The 24,569-nt window shown below is 37.0% G+C and overlaps 1 protein-coding gene and 2 pseudogenes across 3 annotated transcripts; 2 read left to right on the top strand and 1 right to left on the bottom strand.

The window, feature by feature from the left end:
- Positions 1-1,912: 1,912 nt before the first annotated feature.
- On the top strand, positions 1,913-5,933 carry LOC143579474 (putative LRR receptor-like serine/threonine-protein kinase At1g53440; annotated as a pseudogene). Its single transcript, XR_013143466.1, has 15 exons — positions 1,913-1,959; positions 2,043-2,114; positions 2,181-2,252; positions 2,334-2,402; positions 2,490-2,555; positions 2,642-2,701; positions 2,783-2,824; positions 2,912-2,961; positions 3,516-4,066; positions 4,150-4,266; positions 4,347-4,468; positions 4,546-4,756; positions 4,836-5,073; positions 5,152-5,303; positions 5,402-5,933. The product of XR_013143466.1 is annotated as a putative LRR receptor-like serine/threonine-protein kinase At1g53440 (transcript).
- A 390-nt stretch (positions 5,934-6,323) lies between these two features.
- LOC143579473 (uncharacterized) lies at positions 6,324-9,392 on the bottom strand. The gene is made up of 7 exons (XM_077062773.1): positions 8,809-9,392; positions 7,570-7,809; positions 7,384-7,473; positions 7,149-7,298; positions 6,948-7,072; positions 6,747-6,876; positions 6,324-6,664 (listed from the first exon to the last, which is right to left on the bottom strand). Exons 1-7 carry the CDS (start codon positions 9,355-9,357, stop codon positions 6,539-6,541), a joined length of 1,410 nt encoding a protein of 469 aa, XP_076918888.1. The 5' UTR covers positions 9,358-9,392; the 3' UTR covers positions 6,324-6,538.
- Positions 9,393-18,953: 9,561 nt separating this feature from the next.
- LOC143579475 (protein GRAVITROPIC IN THE LIGHT 1-like) lies at positions 18,954-24,259 on the top strand (annotated as a pseudogene). Its single transcript, XR_013143467.1, has 3 exons — positions 18,954-19,118; positions 19,350-19,435; positions 22,848-24,259. The product of XR_013143467.1 is annotated as a protein GRAVITROPIC IN THE LIGHT 1-like (transcript).
- The last annotated feature ends 310 nt before the right edge of the window (positions 24,260-24,569 follow it).

Raw genomic sequence — 24,569 nt, 5'->3', positions numbered from 1 at the left:
ATTGCTAAGTATGCACGAGCGAATCATATATGGTTTATGCGGCAAAATAAGTGCCAAATTAAGCTATAATATGCATGAGCAAGTCATATAACGTCTATAAAGCAAGTCATCCAATGAAAGTGGCGGTCCTACCCGCACAAAGATTTATACATTCCATAAAAATTCAAGTATTACAAGAATGGCCGGGTATCTACCCGCCTACAAGAGTGTAAATCTATACAAAAACATAAACCTATCCTAACAGTGGGAAAGGATCTAAAGGTTCAAGCTTCAGGACCACTCCCTCCAAACCCACTTGTACCCGCACCATCAGTTGGCTGTGGCGGTTCAAGGAAGGTCTTGAGAATGGTTAGCCCATCATCAGCAGCAGCAACTTCGTTCACCTTCTCCACCATCGGATGCGGGAAGGCAGCATACTGGTTCACTGCTTGGTCATACGCAGCTTCAGTATCTACATCATATAGAGGGAAGTTGGAAGGCGGGATGCCCTTCTCAACAAACCCCAGACCAAGCAAGAAGCCAGCCTTTTCCCCATCCTCATGAGAAGCGTTGAGGGCTGCGCTCATGGCATCGTCGTAAGACGTGTCCGTGAAGATCCGATGCACAACCTACAAAATTATCAACTTTTCTAAGTATAAAGAAAAGCGTGAAGACATTATGAAGCTAAGCTTACCTGCGACAACGCTTCTCGTAGAAGCCATTCCTTGATAACCAGAGCCTCCTGGAGGGCAGCTTGAGCTTGGTTACGGGCGCGTTCGGCTTCACTTTTGTTAAGGTGGCAAGCAACACTTCCTTAGCAGCAGCCTCTTCAACGCCCTTTAGCTTACGCTCAGTATAGTCAAGCATACCCCTCTAGTCCAAGATTTCTTGAAGCTTCTTGGCGTCTTCCATAGCCAAAGCATCATGAGCCTGCTGAAGCCTCTCTAGTTTGGCTTTACGCTCCTCATTTTCGGCGCGCAGAGGTTCAGCAACGGCTTCAGCCTTGGTTGCCCTTTCGGTCGCGTTCCGCGCAGTTTCCTTAGCCAACCGAAGCTGTTCGTTAACAGCTTGGGGTAGCCTTGGAACGGGCCTCGAGCCGGGCCTGCACTTCAACCTCGAGGGCCTTGAAGGCCTTTTCCTTCTCCGCAGCAATTGCGGAAAGTCTCCTGTTCTCCTCCCGGATAGCCCGCGCCTGAGCCACTTCTTGGATACGCGCAGCCTTTAACTTGTCGTTTTCATGACAAAGCAACTCGACGCGCGGCTGCATCCGGGCAAGGAGAATCCGAACTCATTTGTCAGCCTACCCTCCTGGTAGCTAGACATGGCTTCCCCCAACGCGCCACTTGGGGCCGCGTGACGCGACCACTCGACGCAGTCTACAGCCGTCCGAAGGGTTGTTCCCCGGCGGATGTTCCACCGTGGAACATACACCTCATTCGAATCCGACACTGCAAAAACAAAAGGCAGTTAGGAAAAGATGATAAAAAAAAAAGAGAATAGGCCAAAATAACCCTACGCAACCTGTAGGGTCGACAACAGGCCGGTAGCTGCCGAACCCATCACCCGAACCTAACGGATATCCATCCAAAAGGTCAGGCAGATGGGAAGGAGGCAGAAATTGGCTAGAAGCCCCAAACATACCTGCTGAACCGGCCGGGGGCGAGGTAGTCGCCGGTGCCGGAGGCACGGTTGAAGCCGCCGCGGTAGAGACCATCGGTGGTGAACTCACTAGAGGTGAACTCACAACCGTGGCCGCCGCTGCGGAAGAACCCGCAGAAAAACTCACCGCCGGCTCAGTGAAGGACGCCGTGAATATGGCACTGACAGCCGGCGGAGATGACGTTTTTATCATTTATCTGACTGCATTTAAGGTTAATTTTTTGTACAATTATATTGTATAACCGCACAGTGACTGGCAAGGAACATCATGGGGGGACCTATCCCTTCTACAATATCTCTGTTGAGAAATTTAACGGAATTGTGAGTTCACTTTGTATATGTTTGTAAGTGGATGGTTTTGGATTTGGTCATATAACTTACTTTCTGCTTATTTTGATTAATAGGAGGATAACAGATTTGACTGGACCAGCTTCAAGCTTTCCCGATCTGCAAAATATGACTCGCATGATTAGACTGTGAGTTAATATAAGGACTTTTTACAGGAAGTTCAAATCAATTTTTCTAATTAATTTTTTTTGCAGGCATCTGAGAAATTGCATGCTTACAGGTTCAATACCTGAATACATAGGACAGATGTCTGAGTTAAAAAACTTGTGAGTCATTACACCGATCTTCAAGATTAAATATTGATCATTCTCTTTTTTTATTTATATACTTGAACTGATTGTTTGCAGGGATTTAAGCTTTAACATGCTGGATGGTCAAGTGCCCGATTCAATTGGGAGGGTTGACTTTGACACTGCGTATGTAAAACTAATTAGAACAAATTAATTTCATAGTGTGTAAGACTGTAAGGAATTCTTAAATCTAAACTTTTTTCATGGTTGCAGATTTCTAAACAACAACTCACTGTCAGGAAGCGTTCCCCAATGGGCTTATGTTGGCAATAAAAAGATGTTAGTTATTCCTCAATCCTTAAATAGCTACTATTTGATATAAATATCAGTATATATACATTTATATTGCCAGCTTCTCATTACAGTGACTTATCCTACAACAACTTTACACAAGTAGACACACGCGGTTGCCAGCAATCTAGCTTGTAAGTTTTCTCAACTTTTACCGCAAGAAAATATTCTATGTTTACTTATTCAGTTATTTGTCACTTCTAATGCATTCACAGGAATTTAGTTGCTGCTCTTTCACCTTCAGAAGAAACAGGCCCGTATGTTTCTGTCTCCAACTTTTAAAACTATGTTTTTGTTTATATTTTTGGCTTTTACGTTATTCTAAACGTGAATTTATGATGTAGAAACACTTGGTGTTTGACAGACGGACTTACTTGCAGCCGGAATCCCGACCGTAAATTATTCTCCTTTTGTGAAATTATATTTTTATATACACATAACTTTAATTAGGGGTGTGCTTGAAACCGGAAAAACCGATCCGCAACCGAAAAGGCCGAACCGAAACAAAAACCGATGGTTTGGTTTTATGCGTTCGTATAAAAATTCGAACTTATGGTTCGGTTTCGCTGTTGCGTGTGATTAAAACCAAAAAAAACGGACCGAACTTATAGATTTTCATTTTTTCATTTTGAATTTAAGTAGCTTATTATAATTTAGTATATAGTGTATCCAAAATATCTTAGTCCAAATGTATAATAATCTATTAACTAACAAAAATTTTAGGCTCAAATTCATTAATTTGGCAAAAAAATTCCGACCCGGAATTTTCAAGCCCTAATGGTAAAACCAAAAAAAAAACGAACTGAATGGAACCCAAACCGTAACCGAACGGTTTTCAAAAACTCAAAAACCAAAATGTGGTTTTAGCCCAAACTCGACTCATGCACACCCCCAACTGTAATTAAATATTTCTCCAATCTTACAATCTAATTTCTGTTGACATTTCAGGTTATAATTTATTTATTAACTGTGGTGGGAACAGAGAAGAATTTGAAGGAAATGAATACGAACAAGACGCAAGCAGTGAACAGTCGTAGTTTTATACATCTTCTGAGAGATGGGCTTATACCAGCAACGGTAATTTCTTGGGCAGTAACCAATAACCGATGTGATGGGTGATAATATTTACAGAAGCGCCCGTCTAGCTCCTACTTCACTTAGGTATTATGGACTGTGTTTAAGAAGTGGTAGCCTCCACTTTGCTGAAATACAGTATACAAATGATGCAACTTTTAGTAGTCTGGGAAGGCGTATTTTTTATCTATTCACATTTTATGATATTATTTTGATCATACTTATATAATTTGGTTTTTTCTATTAGTGAAAGATTTTAACATAAGGGAAAGAGCTAATGGAACCGGAAGGAGCATCGTATTAGATTTTACTGATGTTCGTGTTAATGGGAGCACGTTAGAGATTCACTTGTACTGGGCTGGAAAGGGGACTACTGCAACGGGGTGTATACGGGCCGCTTATATCTGCTATAACCGTAACTCCAAGTTAGTAAACGAAATTACATATTTTTTATTTATTTTCAAAGATAAAAAAACGGTTGTAAACTTATTTATTTTCTTTTTAATAGACTTTGAAATACCAACCAACGGGCTCTCTATCGTTGTCGGTTCATGCGCGTTTGTCGCTTTGGTTTTATTTATTCTTTGGAAGAAAGGTTATCTAGGAGGGGATAAAGAAGACAAAGGTTAGAACTTTTTTTTTACAAAATTATTTCTATAAATCACTTTTGTTTACTAATTATTCTGATAATTTTGGATGTCACAGAACTTCGAGGTGCTATTGAATTACAAACGGGTTATTTTAGTTTGCGACAAATTAAAGCTGCTACACATAACTTTGACCTTGCAAACAAGATCGGTGAAGGGGGATTCGGACCTGTTTACAAGGTGGGTGTTGACCGTTTACATATAGTGCACATAATCAACATTATATATATTGATTTTTAATTTTTTATTTCTTGTAGGGTGTACTCTCAGATGGTTCTGAAATAGCAGTTAAGCAACTCTCCGCAAAGTCCAAACAAGGGAACCGTGAATTCGTGACTGAAATAGGCATGATATCGGCTTTACAACATCCAAACCTCGTTAAGCTTTTTGGCTGTTGTATAGAAGGAAAAGAATTGTTACTAATATACGAGTACCTGGAAAACAACAGTCTTGCACGCGCTCTTTTTGGTAAACAGCGTACTTTTCAACATCAACTCGCGTATCCTAGTTAATGATATTTAGTCATCACGGGTTGTTTCATGTACAGGTAAAGAAGGCCAGAGGCTAAATTTAGATTGGCCAACAAGACAAAAGATATGTATTCAAGTAGCCTGAGGCTTATCATACCTACATGAAGAATCAAGGTTGAAAATTGTTCACAGAGATATTAAGGCGACTAATGTGCTTCTAGATAAGGAACTTAACGCCAAAATATCGGATTTTGGTCTTGCGAAACTTGATGAAGAAGAAAACACACATATCAGCACACGAATTGCTGGAACAGTGTGAGCATACTCTTATATTGTTTGATAATGTGTGTGTGTGTGTGTGTACATTTGAGATATTGATGGTGTGGTTTGCAGTGGTTATATGGCTCCAGAATATGCTATGAGAGGATACTTAACAGATAAAGCAGATGTTTATAGCTTTGGAATCGTTGCATTAGAGATTGTGAGCGGGAAAAAGTAATACAAATTATCGGCCAAAGGAGGAGTTTGTATACCTTCTTGATTGGGTAACATTTAAATTTGAATTTAATTCTTTTGGTTATTACGGTAGCACACGTGATTTATAGATCAATAATAAATATTTGTACGTTGGTCGAACTTGAAGGCGTATGTTTTACAAGAGCAAGAAAATCTACTTGAACTGGTGGACCCGGTACTGGGTTCAAACTACTCAAAGAAAGAGGCAATGAGGATGTTGAACATAGCGCTTCTTTGCACCAACCCATCACCGACCCTTAGACCTGCCATGTCAGCAGTGGTGAGTATGTTGGAAGGAAAGATTCCGGTTCAGACACAAGTAGTGAAACGGGGTGCAATGGATTTGAACTGCTGTCACAGGATAGTCAAACGGTGACCTCTGTTGCCTCGGGGGATACTCAAAGAGCGATTCGCGGGTCGACTGATGATCTGTCAGGCGATTCTTCTGTTTAGAGGACGCCATTCTTCCTCAGAATTTGTTGCTGTGAATTATAGCAATTCATTTTAAATGAGTTGCATATATAAGTTAAGCTTATAGAGAGATGTCCCTGTAAATTTCACTTTTCGTGCATTTTTTTATTAAAAGTATTGGTAAGATGCTTACTACGAATGTATCTGTGATTTAAGTATTTTGGTAATGTATAAACATTGCAAATTTAGTCTGTTTGTTTTGTTTACATTTATTTGTTCACATATTGAGACAAAATATAAAAGAAAAAACTAATAATTGAGCAAAATTGACCATCTAGAAATAAAATTAAATGACTTAATAAAAAGAAATCAAAATTGACCATACTCCTGGGATAAACAAATGATATCGGAATCGAATTCGATACCGGTCAGTACCAATTCGGTACCAACATTATGGTACTAGTTCGGTACCGGTACTAAACTCATCCCAAGTATTGAGTAGTGTTTAAATTAAATAAAAAAGATTAATAAATGCAATCCACAATCAACACATTTTCATTAAAAATAGATTATGCATGTCTTAAAAGTATACAAATAATAATAATATAGGTAAGATTATTACTTCCTATTTATGGTTGGTTTGAGACAAAGTTAAACTTACACAAGATGTACGATTCATTTATTTTCCAACTACCAACCAGAATACAAGTTTACTACCATCCAAACATGGTATCAAGCTCCGGTCATACAAAAAAAAGGCTGTATGTTCACATCACTTATATTTACATTAACTATAATCATTATAGCTTTAAAAAACATAAGACTGGTTATAAATACACAGTATCCTTCATGATCAAAACTCAATACCACTATTTAACTGAACGGAAAACGAGGGTCGGCCGACATTCCCAAGAGGCGTTTCAGCTCTCAATACTACCCCGGTTTTCCCAACATTCCCGTTCCACTTTGATCTACCTAACTGCATATACAGTCAAACATCCATCTTAGAATCAAACAAAAAATACATACCTTTAATAATATCAAGAATTCAAGAAATATACCGATAGTGATGCAAAAGCAGTCGGGTGTGAAACTAAACAACACCCGCCGATGAGACTCAGTTCCTCGCTTAGTGAATGCACAAGCTCTGCCTTCAGCCCAGGGTCACTTCCACCGAATGTTGGCTGCAAACTGGTCAAATGACAAAAGTAAGCCGATTAAAACACATGAAGACGCGTTCAGTGCATCATATCTGATCATACCTGAACTGAACTGTGGGCCTGACCATGAGACCAGATCGTTTCCAAGCCAAAGCTTGTTCAAACCCCAAAGTAAATGATTTTGCAGGCCATTGAACCATGGGTGTGATCCGCGTTCCCCATTTATTCTGCCAACATATTCATATATTAAAAAAGATGGTTATAAAAATCAAAACTTTTAAATCTAATACGTTAATAACTCACCTTGCATGAGTAGCTGAACTTCATTTCCCCTGGATATTGGCCTTGTGCTTGAAGCAGACCGCCAAAAAGAGGCAGGAACGCACTCGTGGATATGCCTTCACCAGCAACATATGTGAGCTGACCGTTTGGAAACTGGAAATCCATAAACGTCTGCAACATGTAGTAATAATAATATATGTTATGCTCAATGCTTCAAATTACAAGATTATCATCATCACGGTTTAACTGGACTTACACAAGCCATAGGATTAAGACATAACATTGACATCAATAAATATCTTCTATGCTTTGACCACACAGCTGGACAGAGAGAATGTATTCCATTCTGATAATCAACCAACAAACGATAAGCTCATTCTCACGGAGGCATAAATTAAAAGATTGTAAAGATTAAAGATTGATTATTGGTTGTTGATTATACCTTTCTGTCATAACCATACCAAAGTAAATGTTTTTTCGACAAATGAACCGGTAAAAGAAGAGTCGAATCACGAATAAACAGTACAGGTCCAAGCTGGACAAGAAAAAGAGATGAATTCACATTCCCTGAATTCAAACTTCCATTCGATGCTTCAATCCTCCATATATCTCCCCTTGCAGCTAAAGAACTTTCTAAACCACACGTCCGACTATCAAACATTGTCGAAAAATTAAGTACTCCCTGTAATCACACAAACAAACTACTTATCAAAAAATACAAATAATAAAAGTTAAGCTTCAACTACTTAACTTGCAGTGTCACAAAAACCCGTGATCAATCACCAATCAGTGGGTTACTGACTAATTTTCTTCTAAACAATGCAACCAATCACTAGTCGGCCCAAATTAAAAAAAAATTATACGCAACTTTACAAAATTATATAAAACTATTCTAATCCCGATTAATTGCTAGTCAGTACCCCACCACCCGACTAGCCCCTAGCGGGTTCTACAACACTATTCAGCTAATCAGTGCAACTATTCACTGGTTGGCCCAACTAGAACCTTGGTTTTAACACGTTAACCCAAATTATTGGTTTTTCTCATTGATTTGTTATGTTCACGTTTAACTGCTTATGCTTGATCTATACTATACTATAAGTATTTATATAATCTTATATATATATAACTTTTCAAAATTATATAAAAAAAAACTTTCAATACGATTAATCCCAATTAATCGCTAGTCAGTACCCCACCGCCCCACTAACGCCTAACGAGTTCTAGACCACCGTTAACTTCTTAAACTTGATTTAAACTTACCTGATTCCTGATTAATTTTCAGCTAATCAATGCAACTAATCACTAGTCGACCCAAATTTCAATTTTTTTATACGCAACTTTACAAAATTATATAAAATTATTCTAATCCAATTAATCCCGATTAATCACTAACCAGTACCCCACCGCCCCCACTAACGCCTAACGAGTTCTAGACCACCGTTAACTTCTTAAACTTGATTTAAACTTACCTGATTCCTGATTAATTTTCAGCTAATCAATGCAACTAATCACTAGTCGGCCCAAATTTAAATTTTTTATACGCAACTTTACAATATTATATAAAACTATCCTAATCCAATTAATCCCGATTAATCGCTAGTCAGTACCCCACCGCCCCACTAACGCCTAACAAATTCTAAACCACCGTTAACTTCTTAAACTCGAGTTAAAGTGTTACCTGATTCCCGCCCGAAAAGCCCGCAGCTTTCAAATTAATCCCGGGACCCTCGTCACCACCGGCATCATCCTTCCCCTTATCCGTCTCATCAAACCCGAACTCCTTAAACCGTTTCGCAATGGTCCCCAAATCCTCATTCACCTGCATACTAATCCCCAAATCAGCCGCCCTCTGGACGCCATCATCCACTCTCAACATAACCGTATCCTCCTCATGCCGAAACGGTACCGGCAACCTTCTCACAAACTGCTGCACCACACCGTTCAAGCTCGCTCCAAAGTCGGCACCAACCTGACCCAATTTATTCCCAATATCAAGAATCGCAGAAACCCCGTTAATTCCATGACTGGTGTTATCGACTAATAGTCTAAAATCACGTTCGGCGAAGTGGGTGTTGAATTCGACATCGAAGAGTTTATGTGGGTTAGGGTTTGGCCAGGTGATGTGGGTGTGGATTAGATCGGTGAAGCCGTGGGTTAATCGGTCGGCGAGATCTAAGCCGTGGCGTTGGACTTCTTCCCATGCTTCGAATGATCGTTCAACAGACATCGATTGATTGGATTGAAATTGGAAGACTAGAAGCTCATAATAAGTGAATTGATTGAGATTTGGAATAAAGATGTGATTTTTATTATTTTTAGGTCAAAATTATGAGGCTGAGAAATGGGAGATAAGACGAAGGAAAAGAATAGATATTAAATACGGAAATGGATGTATTTGAATCCGTTACTTGTCGGTTGTTGTTCACTTGGAGTGTATATTAGGGCAAGAGATTGATTTGTTTCACACGAATATACCTGATTAACCGATTCGAAAATCTTAACATGGACCAAAATTCCAACACTTCGGTAATCGGGTTCGTATGGGCCGAACGAAGACCGGCCCAATAACGACTACAAGTCTACAACGAGGTGCACAAACCGGATTTTTTAGAAACCGGTTCTGGGTATGGTCAACAAAAGTCAAAATAAGGTCGGGTAGGAACCGGTTTCGGGTATAGTCAGGTATATGAACGGGTTTTCGGGTTTTTTTTAGGTTCCGGGTGGGATTTTTACCGGGTATTTTCAGTTCCGATGGTTCCGGGTACGGATCCAAGGAGAAATCTAATACCAGGTCGTACGGATAAAATCTGGCTCCGGTTCAGGTTCGAAAACAGGTATTTTGTGCACCTCTACAACGTAGAGGTGGGCAAACCAGGTTTTTCATAAAGCGGTTTTAGGTTTGGTCAACAAAGTTAAGAGCAGGCTCAGGTATAAACTGGTTCCGGTATGGTCGAGTTTTGAACCACTTTTTTCCAAGTTTTTATTGGGTTTCGGCCGGGTCGGGTCTAGATTTTGACAGGTAACCGGTTCAGCGGGTCTGAGTCCGGATATAGTTTATCTGGAAAACCAAAGGCTGGTTTAACTAACTATTTACAAATATAGTGTTACCATAAAACACAAATGGACAAAAGAAATATAAAAAAAAATTAACACCAAGACAAATTCCACACTGTTCGTGAACAATAATACTAGAATAATTTTTGTCACGTTATGGTTTTGAAGAACAGTAATAATAGAACTGATAACAAAATGAATTAGACTTGTTATTACCACTCTAGTTTAAAATTACATGGTAATAACAAAAACGCTAGGGTTGGAATAATTATTAGGAAAATTGGATTTTAATAATCTCAATTTTAATGCAGTTGGTCAATAATAATCCCAACTTTAAAAATAGTTGTCACGGGTCCCAACTTTCACACTATTTGTTTTCATTTGACCATCATTAAAAAAAATTACGACGTTAAGTTTTTTTCAAGTTTTAAATTGATGTTGTAGGGCTTTTGATCGGATTGAGAATACGAATCGATTGGTGTAAACTTAACTTGAAACGGCGCTTCAAACAGCTTGATTTTTGTTAATTAATAGTTTAAACACGAGAATTGAAGCATCATTTAGTCGTTTGGACCATTGTATGGAGGTAAGTTTTACATCAATCGACTTGTATCCTCATTCCGATCAAAAGCCCTAACATATCAGTTTGAAATTTGAAAAAAAACTTAACGTCATTATGTTTTTTTTTAACGATGGACCAATGAAAACAAATAGTGTGAAAGTTTGGACCAGTGACAGCTATTTTCAAAGTTGGGATTATTATCGGCCAACTACATTAAGTTGGGATTATTAAAATCCAATTTTCCTTTATTATAATGTTTTTGTAGTTCTCGTGTTAAAAGTTGTATGTCTTAGATCTCACTCCTACGCATCTTGAACACAACTCGAAGTTATTTTTGTTATGTCTACGGTCTAAAAGAATAGACACGTACTAAAAAATGATATTTGTTGAGATTAACCCAAATTCAAGTTTTTACGGTTTTGTACGGGCAATAGAATTTGTAGGCTTAGTCACTTAGCAATCAGACCTTAAAGTTATGTTAACTATACAACACTATAAAAACTTAAATTTGATTTTAATCCAAACAAATTTCAGTTATTTAGTTTTTGTCTGCTTTTATACTTTAGACATAACAAACACAACTTCATGTCATGTTTTAGATTTGTAGGGGTGAGATATATAACTTTTAATGTGAAACGTGAAAGACATTTAAATAATCATGTAAACACTATAGTAATGGTTATTAGTTATTACGTTATAGTTTTGAACTAGAGTGATAGTTTAAGCTTCTAATTTGTGTTGTTGTCAGTTATTATTATTAGTATAGTTCATATTCATAACGTAACAAAATTACTCTAGTATTAATATGATTATTGTAGTGTGTGTTACATTCCTTTAGTCGGTTTGTATTTAATGGTAACACCGATTTCTAAATACTTATTTAGTCCCAAAATATGAATATGTTGTAACTTGTTGCTAGGGCTGTCCAAATCGCTCGTCGCTCGAACTTGCTCGCCGCTCGCTCGGAAGTTGCTCGGAAAATGCTCATTCGTTTTTCGCTCGATTGTAAGCGAGCCGCTCTGCTCAGTTCAGCTTGCAAACGAGTCAAACAACTAGCAAATGTCTGCTCGGTTCAGTTTGGCTCGAATATTTTTAATTTATTTTATATGTAAATATATATGAACAAATATATAAATATACAGACAAAACACATAAATATAAGCTTACAATTTTTTAACCCCTTTAAATTTTGGTTTATTGGATTTTAATAATACAAAATTTAGCATATTGACTGATATTAATTCCAACTTAAGAAATTCCCTAGATTAATCTTAACTTTTACTCTGTTGGCCTCCACTAAGCCTTTTCTTAACAGAAACTAACCCGGTAAGTTTTAGGGCAAAACATGTCATTTCTTCAAGTTAAGGGGGGCAAATGAATATTTGAGTTTAACTTAAAAACTCACCATCAAGGGCGTCACCACCATCACCATCACCACAACTGCCACCACCGCAATCTCCACCACCGCCACCGCCACCACCTCCACACCCACCTCCCGGTGGTGGAGGCGGAGGCCGCGGTGGTGGTGGTGACGATGTCGACGGCGATCACGGTGGTGGAGGTGGTGGTAGTGTCGGTGGCGGCGCATGTGGCAATGAGTTTTTAAGTTAAATTACATTTTTCGTTTGTCCCCCTTAGCTTGTAGAAATGACATGTTTTGTCCTAAAACTAACCGAGTTAGTTCTTGTTAAGAAAAGACTCAGTGGAGTCCAACAGAGTAAAAGTTTGGATTAATCTAGGGAATTTCTTAAGTTGGGATTAATATCGGCCAATAGGCCAAAGTTTGGATTATTAAAATCCAATAAACCTTAAAATTTTCATATTTCATCAATTTTATAGTTTTATTTGTTTGTTTCAAGTTTTTTATAATACTAAAAGTTTGTTACATGATCATTTTATCTCACTCCAAACTTATTTTTTTATAAAAATTTACACTCTATTACACTTTTGTTTAAAAACTACTAATTTATTTATAAAATATATATTTTATAACCTTCAAACTTGTTTCTTAGTGAAAATTTTAAAGTGAAAAATAAATAAATAATGCTCGAAATCGATCGATGTTCGATCGAAAAATGCTCGATTCGATTTTTGCTCGTTTCAGTTTTTGCTCAATTCGAATTTCAGTCGTTCGGTTTGGTTCGTTTGTAAACGAGCCAAGCAATGAGCAAGTCTTCACTTGGTTCGGCTCGGCTCGTGAACAGCCATACTTGTAGCCAACAATTTGGGCTGGTCACCAATTGCTGGGGTCCATATGAAACCCATTATTCCAAACCTGTATAGTGTATACTGGTAGATCTAAGCCCAAATAAAACCTTTGAAGGAGCCTACAAATTTACAATGATAATTGTATTGGTCTACGCCCAATAAATATCTACAGTTAGTAGTTTAGTACCTATTCAAGCAAATTTATATGGGTTAATAGCCTAGATATTTGGTAAATTTAGATATGACAGGTGTAAAAATAAATATTTAGTGGATACGTTATTTAAGATTCAAGAAATAGTTAATGATTTTCTATAAATAATAAATTTCCTCTTTCTTTTTTTCCTTTTTAAACCATATTTTCATTGATAATTTCATAAAAGAATCATAAGGGAAAAATACTATTCACTTCTTAATAGTTTATCTTTTACAAATTACAAGAAAACCTTTCTAAACGACCATATTTAAATTTCATATAAAACGATCCAACTACAATAAAGAGGCGGGTAAGCGGACAACAAGCTGCGTCGCCACCCCTTTTGAATGGCAAAACCGATCCTACTGAAAACTAACCACTTATAAAGTTTTTGACATTTATTTACTTAAACAATCATGTTATGCTACATATACCAATACATTTTTATAATTTTTATTTTCCTTTTTTTCTACAATATTTAAAATATAATATTTTATAAAGTTTCAAGTACGAGTTAGAGTGATGTGGCATTTTCTTATTGGGCAGTGATGTGGTACCACTGGGTTGATAAGAGAGTGTCTCGTTCAATCTTAGGTCATGCGTAATAAATATTGCCTTCTAAGAATATTTTCGTCAAGCGTCATTATTTTTTAATCTTTGTTTGCAAAAAAAAATAAAACATGTGTAACGAATTCTGTCCTTCATCGTTTTCATATCAAGACACACTAGTAGGAGAGCCCGCGCGTTGCGACGGGAACGCGCGGGGACTAAATATAAATTCGGTTGGTGCGTCCTCATTTTGGTCCAACACATTATTTGGATGGCAGAGTTAGCACAACGCCAAATTTTGATCAACATAAGCAGGATGCGATGCAATTTTCAACCAAAATTAGTTGGTTTGGAACCATTTTGATTTGTAACCTACTTTAAGAACCCAATCTGTTCACTGTTTCAATTACAACAATTGATGCACAATAATTGACATTTTTATTAACCCACTGTGGGTCATTGGTAAAAAAAATAATAGTAAAAAAACCAATACATATCTAGAGATTGTAAGGCTTAAAAGCCAATACTTATCTAACCCCTTTGTTTCATTCTATTTTGAAATGACAGCAACTTTGACTATCAGTTGTAGGCTTGTAGCAATCCTGCCTTTGACGTAATTGCTACTATTTATTCCTTCAAGCATCAATGTCTCATGTTGATCATATTATGGCATCACTAAAAGGAGTGTGATGTTTAGCACTAATCATGATGAACCTTCTGTACCCCATGAAACAATTTTGACTCTTACAAAAGTCAAACTTGGCCTAAGAGTTCACCAGATTCTTTCCTAATTTTGACTCTTAGAAAAGTCAAACAACAAAATGTTACAAAAAGGTAAAATTGTATTTATTTGTAAATGTACAAAACAAATGCATGTCATTTTGATATGCAAAATCCAAATATACCTCAAACCATAAATAACAAAATGATGTCTGTACATGAATCCAACACGAAAAAAAACAACTGATTACACAAGCTGTAGTAACCGAAAGCGAATAAACGTTAGACCAAAACATCGCAAGTCTTACATGTATCCAATGACACAACATTGAACACGTTTAGATCGGGCCATTTCGATAATTAGGTAGGGCTAATAATAACATGGCTAGTCACCCGTAGGCGTGAACATCTCAGCTTTCTAACTCAAAACTCTAATCCTTTTGGTACCTGAACATGCATTTTATAGTTTACAAAGAAACAAAAACAAGAAAATGTAAAGTAACAAAACAAATGTATGTCATTAGTTACATTTTAGATATGCAAAATCCATATATTAAAACAATTATACGTGTATACAAATAATACAATTAAACTGTTAATTAATAAATAACAGAAGCGCAAACCGAGCTCAATCTTGAAATACTACGTAGAGCTCTAAACAGCCAAAGTTGATTTGTGCGAGCTCGGGCTCCGCTTGTTTACACACCTAGTTGTAAGTGCATTACCTAAGTATAAGTATTATACTTTCACCAACAAGTATCTTTTGGACTTAAAACAAGATTAAAAGCTACAGAGATGTTACATTTTATGAGAAATCAAGAGGCCTACATTGTGCGGACTCGGGAGATTAAACTCTCTGCCAATAATGATACAGCGCCTTTACCATCCATTACATCAAGATCCATTAGTGCCATCCATTACATCAAGATCCATTAGTGTTGCAACCAATAGTTCAAGCTGCAAAAGTGTAAAAAAAATGAGAGATGAATTAGTAATGCTTGTTCGTTACTCAAAAACTTTCAAATTTTGAACTTCTTTTTTTCTTACTTCCTCAGGGTCATTGTAGATATGCAGTAGGTTGACACATCTGCGGGGAAAAAGTCAAGGACTTTTATGTTCTTTCATGTTATTTGGGCTGCCATGTCATCAAAACATAAATCTACACTTTTCCTATACACAAATTTGTAAGTAACATAAAAAAAAGAGAGAAAAAAACATGAAACAAAGAGGATTGTCTTTGACTTATGAGGTCTAATGAGTTGCCTTTTTGAATGTTTTGCTACCCTCCTTTTGCACCACAGCAAATAGGATATGTCAGCATAAGAGCTAGTAGCAAACACCCAAACACTACTTGAAGAACTCATATTTGTTACCAGATGTTAAGAATTTATAGGACTTTTAACAAACAGTTGGTGTGCATAAAAGTTGCGGAAATCAATGTAGTATGGAGATCTCAACTGTCTTGTAGAGAAGCCTAGTGGCTAATGAAACCATAACACTGGGGGTGCCCCAAACTACTACTTTATCTAAATAACTACAAGATACTGTGCTTAAAATAGAGTAAAAAAGGTGGTCAAATTTTTTATAAACTGACAAACTGATGGAACACCACGTTTTTTCCCAGGATCAGATAAAGCATCATGAAGCAGTCAAATCCAACTTAAATCAGTGAGAAACCAAACATGAAATAATCAAGTCATCCAATTAAGTATATCCACAAGATTAAAAGTAAGTAATACATTTCAGTACTCTATTATTAACATATAATCTTCTTACATCTTACTTTTTATTTTATTTTGAAAATAATTAATTTGAGTAATATTATTATAATACTAAGATAACCTAAATGCAAAGTAATTTGTATATATATTTAACAACCAAGTATAAGGGCAATAAACATTATCTGTAATCGGAATAGAGACTTCAGTCGCCTGTTTTCTCATAATTTAAGTACACTTTGGGTTGAAGAATTTCTCACATCATTCAACTCTCAAATCAATCCCGCAAGTTATATGAGCACCATGAAGAACAACTTTTGAAGATAGAGTTGACCTCGTTCCTCCACTCCTCCTTCTGAATTCATATTAGATTAAATTGCTACAAAGTAACGAAAAACAGTAAAACATCAAAACTCATAAAACTCCAATACCAAACAGTGGAAGTTTAGAGAAACACAAACAATTACTATCAACAACCAACGAAAAAACATATATGTTATTATGATTTCATCGTTTAAAGAAGTCAAAGCAGCATAGTTGATATATGTCAAACAAATTCACCAAGTTCATGCAAAAGGATAGTAAATATATACATGATCTGACATAGGACCCAATGGAACAAACCGGTAACATATTTGATAAACAACCACCCCAAAAATCCATAAAAAACACATTATAACTTATCTGGAAGAACCGAAGCACTCATCCAAAGTTTCTGAAATTAGGGGAAAATCAAATTGATAGGTTCCACATACAAATTCAATAAATGGGAGAAGTTTATGAATTGTCCCCCCGATAGAAGGCGGTTATTGAATGCTTACAAGGTCCTCATGCCCAAGATTTTCCGACCGTTATCCCGATTGATGGCTTGGCCAAAGCATGTCTGCGGTCGAGTATAGGGTCATTCTTAAGTACCGTTTGATGGTCCCAATGTACCCAGAGGACGAAACATGTCCGATATGCCGTAAGGCTTGCCTGGATAAATTTGGAGAGCATGCGGTTCATTGCAAGGAGATGTCTAGGTTCAAATACCGACATGATTGGGTGCGGGACGTTCTTTGGGACATCTTAAGGCGAGCTGGGATATCAGCTAAAAAGGAAGCCCCCGTAAACTTCCTTACAGACCCCATGGAAGAAAAATCCACTCTACGACCGACAGATTTCCTCGTCTTTGGTTGGGCGGGGGGGAAACACGCTTGTGTTGACCTCACAGGGGGTATCTCCTTTAGCTGGTTTGAGGGATAATGGGTTTGTAGCTGGGCAAGCAATGAAAAGGGCTGAAACGAAGAAGGCGGAGAAACATGTTAAAGCCTGCGAAGAGAACCAACATGTTTTTGTTTCTCTGGCTTTTGATACCTTTGGCTCATTGGCACCGGAAGCTATCTGTTTCCTAACCAGGGTCCAACGGGTTGTGCATAGCAATGTGTCGACTCCAAAGGGGCAGGGGTATGTCTTTAGCAGGTTAGGGTTTGCAATTCAGAAAGGGGTGGCGCCGCAGCTTGTTGCCCGCCTACCTGCTATGTTGATGTAATATCTATGTTTCTACCATGAAATGAAATTCTAAGTAAATAAAACATGATATAATCAATCTTCATATCACGACGTTTGTAAAAGAAATTTGAGAGCGGGAGAGGAAATTAAACAAACCTGGGGAAATAAAGGTACGACGATGATCGACTCGTTAGGTGAGGGGGAAACTAATAGCTAGTACTTAAGACAGGCGACGGTAACTGAAGGATTATGAACAGACCAAGTAACGGATATTTATTGAATTGAAGGAGGATGATTAGAACCCTATCATCTGTCGTTTTCAATTCAAACCCCCCGACTTCAAACTCGTATTCAATTGGTCGGAGGATAGTATTTAATACAGCCAGAAACATTCAATATGATTGCCGGAAAAGCAGTATTTAAGTCGCCGGCAAGAAGAGACTAATAAATGGTACGGCGTCTCATGAGAGAGAATGGAGGGAGATGAGAGGTTTTCTATCTTTATTATAATGTAGTATAGATATGTGCGTTATTGTATAAATACCCATGTCCCTTTGCATCAAACCACATTAACGGCTTGTTCTTGAGTTTTTTTAAAGGAGGGAAAAGAAAGGAAAACTAAGGATATTTAAAAAATGGGTGTTCTTGAGGCTTTTTTATGATGGAAAGGAAAGGAGTAGAAGGAGTTAGGAGGGATTAATTAAATGTATTTTTCCAATAAGTTATCCTCTAAAAAATGAGATGATTACTAAGGATGACATAGTTATACTTTTCTTTCCTCAAATTTCCTTCCAACCTAAGAACAAACCTAATTAAAAAAAATATCATTCCCTTCTCTTTCTTATCCTTCTCTCTCATTTCATTTTGTTTCCTTGGTTAAAAAACTCAAGAATAAGACGTAATTGTTTATGACTTTATGTCACTAACTTTTTATATAACTTTACATTCTTTTTAATAAAACAATCATGCTTTACTCTAGTATAATCCCAATCAAAACATATAAACCAAAATGAATAGTCCACATTCAAACTTTCATAGTGTCATTTAATCATATAAATAGCAATTACTCACATTTAATCATTTTCTAAAAACCCACATTTAATCATTTAAAATTTAAACCACAAAAAATAAAATAAAAAATTACCACCACAACCCTTCTAAAAAAACACCCTACCTCAAACCACCAATGACAAAACAGTAATTAACCACACATGAAGCTCAAAGTAGCTTCAAGCTGTTATTAAATTCCCAATGTCTTCTCAGCTGCCAATGCAGCCATTACACATTATATTTATTTATATATATATTAACCTTTGTTCTCTCCAGTCTTCTCTTCCTCTGTTTCTGTTCTTCATAACTCTCTTAATTCACTTCCCATATTATTATTATCAGCTTGGTGGTTGGTTGGTGCAGACAGAATAATTATAATAGTAATAATAATAATAATTATTAATATAAGTTCTCCAACAGACAATCGAAGGTTCCGTTTTCTGGTTAGTTACGAAATCTGCTCTAAATGGAATTGTTTTTTATATGAATCTTGTCGGATCAAAGGTTTTAATAACTTTCTATATGTATATAATAATGCAAAACACCTGTTTAATGTGTTGTGTAATATGTACGAACTACCAAACATTAGGGCTTTAAATGTTGCAGCATTTCTCACTTTCAGAGTTTGTGTTTTGTTTGATGTTTGGTTTTTTTATCGTTGGTTTGGGTTTCAGTGGTTGGCTTTAGAGGACGTGTGATATGCGTTCTTGACTTTTGAATTGAAGGCTAATTAATCAAGGCGTCTTCTCCACTTGTAAAGGTAAGTTTCTCGTTGACTGATAGTTTGGTTTGGGTCGGTTTTGCGTTACAGCCAAAACTTCGTTTTTTGGATTTTTGAAAACCGTTCTGTTTTGGTTTGGTTATTTCGGTAGCTTGAAAATTTTGAGAAGAAAAAAATTATGAAAATCTAGGAATTTGGTTCCGTTTTATTTTTTTTTGGTTTTCATGCATACCCCTAGTCTCGTTGAACCCATGTCAAGTCGTAATCCAATATATTTATTTTTGTCAAAAACATTAATTCAAACAACATTACCCCAAATAAGGTACATATATAAAAGGTGTAACGAGTCGTAACTGGGAAACATTAACCATAACAAGGTACGTATGTAAATGGTTTAAGACAGGTTGTTTCGTTGTGTACAAATAACATAACATTTGACTAATTGAATCAAAGCCAAGGGGGGAAGCTGGTTGAGGGCCCCTGATTTTTCGTGTAGAAGTTTTAATTTGTACCCGTTCATTTAGAAAAATTAAACATACCGAGTCCAGCCCTAGATATGTCAGCCCCGGTAACCTTCGAGACCCCCCCCCCCCCTCTCATCTTGAGTTAAGCTCCGTCACTAAATTTCAAGGTAACAACCAGTCAACTTTTTTACACACATTCTATAAATATTTTTAAAGGGTGTTTGGTATTCCTTATTGTACCTCGTTATAACTTTTTTTCATAAATTAACTTATTAACATAAAGAACCTAACATATCAACACCTTTTAACTTTTTTAGAAAACTAATAAAAAAAAGTTGCTTAAAAAAACAAATCGACTATTTTTTTATATTAATTTTAATGAAACTAATAGATAGACAAGAGATGAGTTAAAAGAAATAAATCCGACCAATTGGTTAATAAAAAATGTCACATTAAGAACGTTGGAAAACAGGGTAGTGCGTTCCTACCTTATATTTACTCACCCGCATGTAGACAAGCTTGCTTTTACTGTAAAATAACAGGCTCTGCTGACGATGCAGACACCCACTCGTCAAATAATGGACCTCTTTTCACGTAATATCTGGCTCACTATGGGACCCACATGTATTTTTGCATTTTGTTTTCTATCCCATTTTCGGTGATAAGACTTATATACTGAATTTATATTTTAAGCCTGCTTTAAGTATCCACACCGGTGGGTCCGATTAAACTTTTAATCTATTTAATAATATTGTAATTTGGAGTTTGCTAGGATGACATAATAAAGCTCTCTTTATCATTTGGTGCATCATTAAGATTTGAATAATATAAAATTATATAGTTTACGTTTAGCGCGTTTTAGATATTATGTCTTTAGCGAATTAGCTCTAGTCTCAACTCTCATACTCTCATATTCTTTGCATCTACAATTTCCATGTAATTTCTCAAAACTGAAATTAATGAAAAATGAAAAGTCTCCAAAAGAACCCCTACCTAGTGTTTTAAAAACCCGGTTCAAACTGGCCGGTTAAACCGGATTTCACACAACATACTGCTATTTTGAGCCCGATATTTTAGGCCATTTGCTAGAGCATTGTACCGGCGGTTTTTTCTAAAATACCGGTGTTTACCGGCAACCGGTTTTAAGTCCAATAACTTTTTGATATTTGCGGCTCATATTTTATCAAAATTACTTTTAACCCAACAATTAATATTCAAGCAAGCAAACTTTAGGACTTTTTTTTTAAATTGAGTGCTTTTGTGTTATTTTTTTTATATGGATTGAATTTTGATTATTTTTTGTTATGAAATCATTTACTTTTGGGTTATTTGGGAGTTGAAGTTGTATGTATAGGAAATTCCAAGGTAAATTATTCAACCGATTAAACCTTACGGTATGACCTAGTTCAACCGGTTGTATCATTTTTTAGCCAATTCGATACGAGTAAAAAATTTGTTTTTAAAACATTGGGCCCCTACCAATTTGATAGTTTTTTTGGGTACTATAATAAGATGAGGTGTCCTCATTTGACCGGTTGATATGAATCGGGTTCTATGGATACTTCTTCACGTGCTTCTAGCACCCTTAGAGTGTTATCGTATCATAAAAACTTATACGGACTTATTTAAAATTTCAGATATATTCACTCTTTTCACCATCTAGATGTCATATAGGACCCGGGTGAGAAAAAAAAACATCTTCATTGAATGTGTTATTATGAACCTAGACCAATCTCATAGATCTAGTGGACCAATTTTTGTTAACTTTGTTTTGGGTCATATTTTCTTAACAAGTGGATGTGGATATTTTAACTTTATGATGGTTGTTTTATTCTTTTGGATGTGGAACAATGTCAATGTATCATCATACTTTGTGGAAAGATAATATGATCCAATGAATCATATATGTAAATAGACATTTCATCATTGACCATTGTTTAGTTCCCCAATCCCTGTCCCAATTTAGGTGAACTCATGACAATTTATGTAGCTTGTAAGATGGTAAAATACTGATTGTATTCCGTTCAGTTGATGGTTACAATATTATAAGGAAAAACTGAGTTCGTAGGCTTGATACTCAAACCCTAAATAATATACGTTACTCCTTACGATCAGAGCGGTAAAAATTTGGACGCTTAGACTGGAAAACATTAATAGTTAGGGATGACAATGAAACCCGAACCCGATGGGAAAACCGAAACCAACGTAAATGGGACTGGTAATACCCGATTCATTAGGGCTTGGGACGTATTTAGGATTAGTTTTGAAATTTTTCGCGGGTTTGGGATTTCTACTATACCCGATTACCCGATAACATAAAACCCATTTACCCGATTATATACCTGATGTACCCAATATAGCTTATTGTATTATATACATATTATATTCCATCTTTGTAATCGATTAGTTATATTTGTCAAAACCCGACAGGTTTTGAGCCGGATATACCCGACGGGAAACCCGAAACCCGACGGGTAATTACCTAATTAAAACCCGACGGGTTTGGGACGGGCGTTAATATCCGGGTATGGGTTTGAGAATTCCTGAACCCCACCCAAGCCCGACCCGTTGCATCCCTAGTAAAAGTTATTAGGTTCCAATACACTGACGCAATGGAAAATATATCCTTGTAGTAGAGTTCTTATGTTCGAATCCAACTTTCATCGACTATCGACCTTTGACCTGTTAAAGGTTAGCTAACATTGGTTAGCAGGATATTGAAGGGTCTGAAAACGAGTTCTTGAATTAAATCATACTCATCTGTTAAATTTGTTAGCAAGTACTTTTCAGATAAGGTGTATGAATGATATGTATGGACTTAAACCATACGTTAAAGGAAGGTAACCATAGATGTCCTTGTAACAACTTAAAAGTCAAAAATAGAAGTTTCATGAAAACTTATCAAACTACCTTTTGTATTATTTATTAAGTTACATATCCTTTACATCTTTTATTAAACCATGCTCATCACACCTTCATCCTTTCAGATGGATCCAATCAACCAATCTGCCTTAACACCAAGAAAGAACAAACTCGCTCGCACGTTTGCGAAAGTGTTTCACATTCGATCCGCAACCAATGTAGATAAACCCAACAAGCCGAAATCACATGACAAATCGAGTACCATCGAAAACAAACATTTCCATGAAGAAATCGAGAAGCTGCAAAACAAAGCGTCCACGGATGCATTTATCGCGAAATTATTCGCTACATTGTCTTCGGTTAAGGCCACTTACGCCGAGTTACAATGTGCACAATCTCCTTACAACCCTGAAGGCATCCAGTCAGCTGATCAGATAATCGTATCCGAGCTTAAACACTTATCCGAGTTAAAACAATCGTCTTCGAAGAAGCATATCGATGACCCGATGCCTGAAACGACGGTAATGTTGGCCGAGATTCAAGAACAAAAGAATCTAGTCAAAACATATGACATCACCAAAACGAAGTTAGTCGATCAAAGCCGGTTAAAAGACTCCGAGATTGTTAAGTTAAAACAAAAACTAGAACAAATGGAGCGGGAAAACAAGTTAATGGAGCGAAGATTGAACGCAAGCGGCCCGTTATCTCGCCACGAGAATCTTCAGTTATCGAAACTGACTTCGTAACGGCTCTCAAGCACGCGATGAAGTCAGTTAGAAGTTTCGTAAAGTTAATGGTATCGGAAATGGAATACGCAAATTGGGATATTGACGCGGCCGTCGGTTTGATCCAACCGGGTATTGTCTACTGGAACGAGTCGCATAAATGTTTTGCTTTCGAGTCGTTTATTTGTTGAGAAATGTTTATCGGGTTCAGTCACCCGGGCTTTTCTGTTTCTGGCGACGGTGGGCCCGGGCGACGAACCCGTAAACACCAGCAAAAAGTTTCATTTGATTTATTCATGGAGTTGAAGTATTTGAAAGCTAGGGAATATATTACATGGAAGCCCACGTCAGCATTTGCTAAATTTTGTTGGTTTAAATATTTACAAATTATTCACCCCAAAATGGAAATGTCACTATTTGGGAATTTAAACCAAAGGAATTTAGTTTCGGTTGGAAAATACGTGGAAACCGCGTTTTTCGAGGCGTTTGCGGAGGTTTGTAAGCGGGTTTGGTTGGTACATTGTTTGGGATTTGCGATTGATCCGAAGGGGGTGTCGTTGTTTCGGGTGAGGAACGGGTGTCGGTTTTCGGAGGTGTATATGGAGAGTGTGAATGAGGAGGCGTTTATGTCGCCGGAGAGTACCCGGGAGGTGGGGTTTAGGTGGTGCCCGGGTTCAAGTTGGGTGCAAGTGTTGTACAGTGTCAAGTGTACGTGAGTTGATTTGAGTGATGGGTTAGTGGACCAGGGTGCAGGTGGTGGTGTGGTTTTGAACTGTTGTCTATGAGTCATAAATGGTTAGGTTTTGGAATATTATTAAGACAGAATTACAAATTTTGTCCTTTAAAATAAGACGAATTACGGTTCGTGTCCTTTTCTAAGTTTCCTTGCAGGCGGTGTACTTTAAACTTTTTTTTCCTACAAGTTATGTCCTTTACGCTAACTGGGTTAGAAAAACTCTGTTAAATCCCATCACGTGAGAAGCATGTGAGGGCATTTTTGTCTTTTCACCTGTACCTGCAACTTCTTCTTCTTCTTCAAAATAGAAAAATACCAAAAACCTCGCTGGCCGGACTCGAACCCGCGACCTCAGGCCGGACCAGAGTGTAACACACACACACCAG

The sequence above is a fragment of the Bidens hawaiensis genome, unplaced genomic scaffold, assembly GCF_021521415.1.
Source record: "Bidens hawaiensis isolate Kalapana, Puna unplaced genomic scaffold, B.hawaiensis_p1.1 tig00029852_1, whole genome shotgun sequence".
NCBI lineage: Eukaryota > Viridiplantae > Streptophyta > Magnoliopsida > Asterales > Asteraceae > Bidens > Bidens hawaiensis.
The sequence above is the reverse complement of the archived record's forward strand: the minus strand, read 5'-3'. Positions and strand labels throughout refer to the sequence as shown.

Excerpts from the sequence above, each read along its gene's own strand:
- LOC143579473 (XM_077062773.1), bottom strand. The coding sequence starts at position 9,357 with ATGTCTGTTGAACGATCATTCGAAGCATGGGAAGAAGTCCAACGCCAC. Across the intron at positions 7,299-7,383 it reads GTCTTAATCCTATGGCTTGT|ACGTTTATGGATTTCCAGTT; the intron begins GTAAGTCCAGTT and ends TACATGTTGCAG. Across the intron at positions 7,073-7,148 it reads AGTTCAGCTACTCATGCAAG|AATAAATGGGGAACGCGGAT; the intron begins GTGAGTTATTAA and ends ATATGTTGGCAG.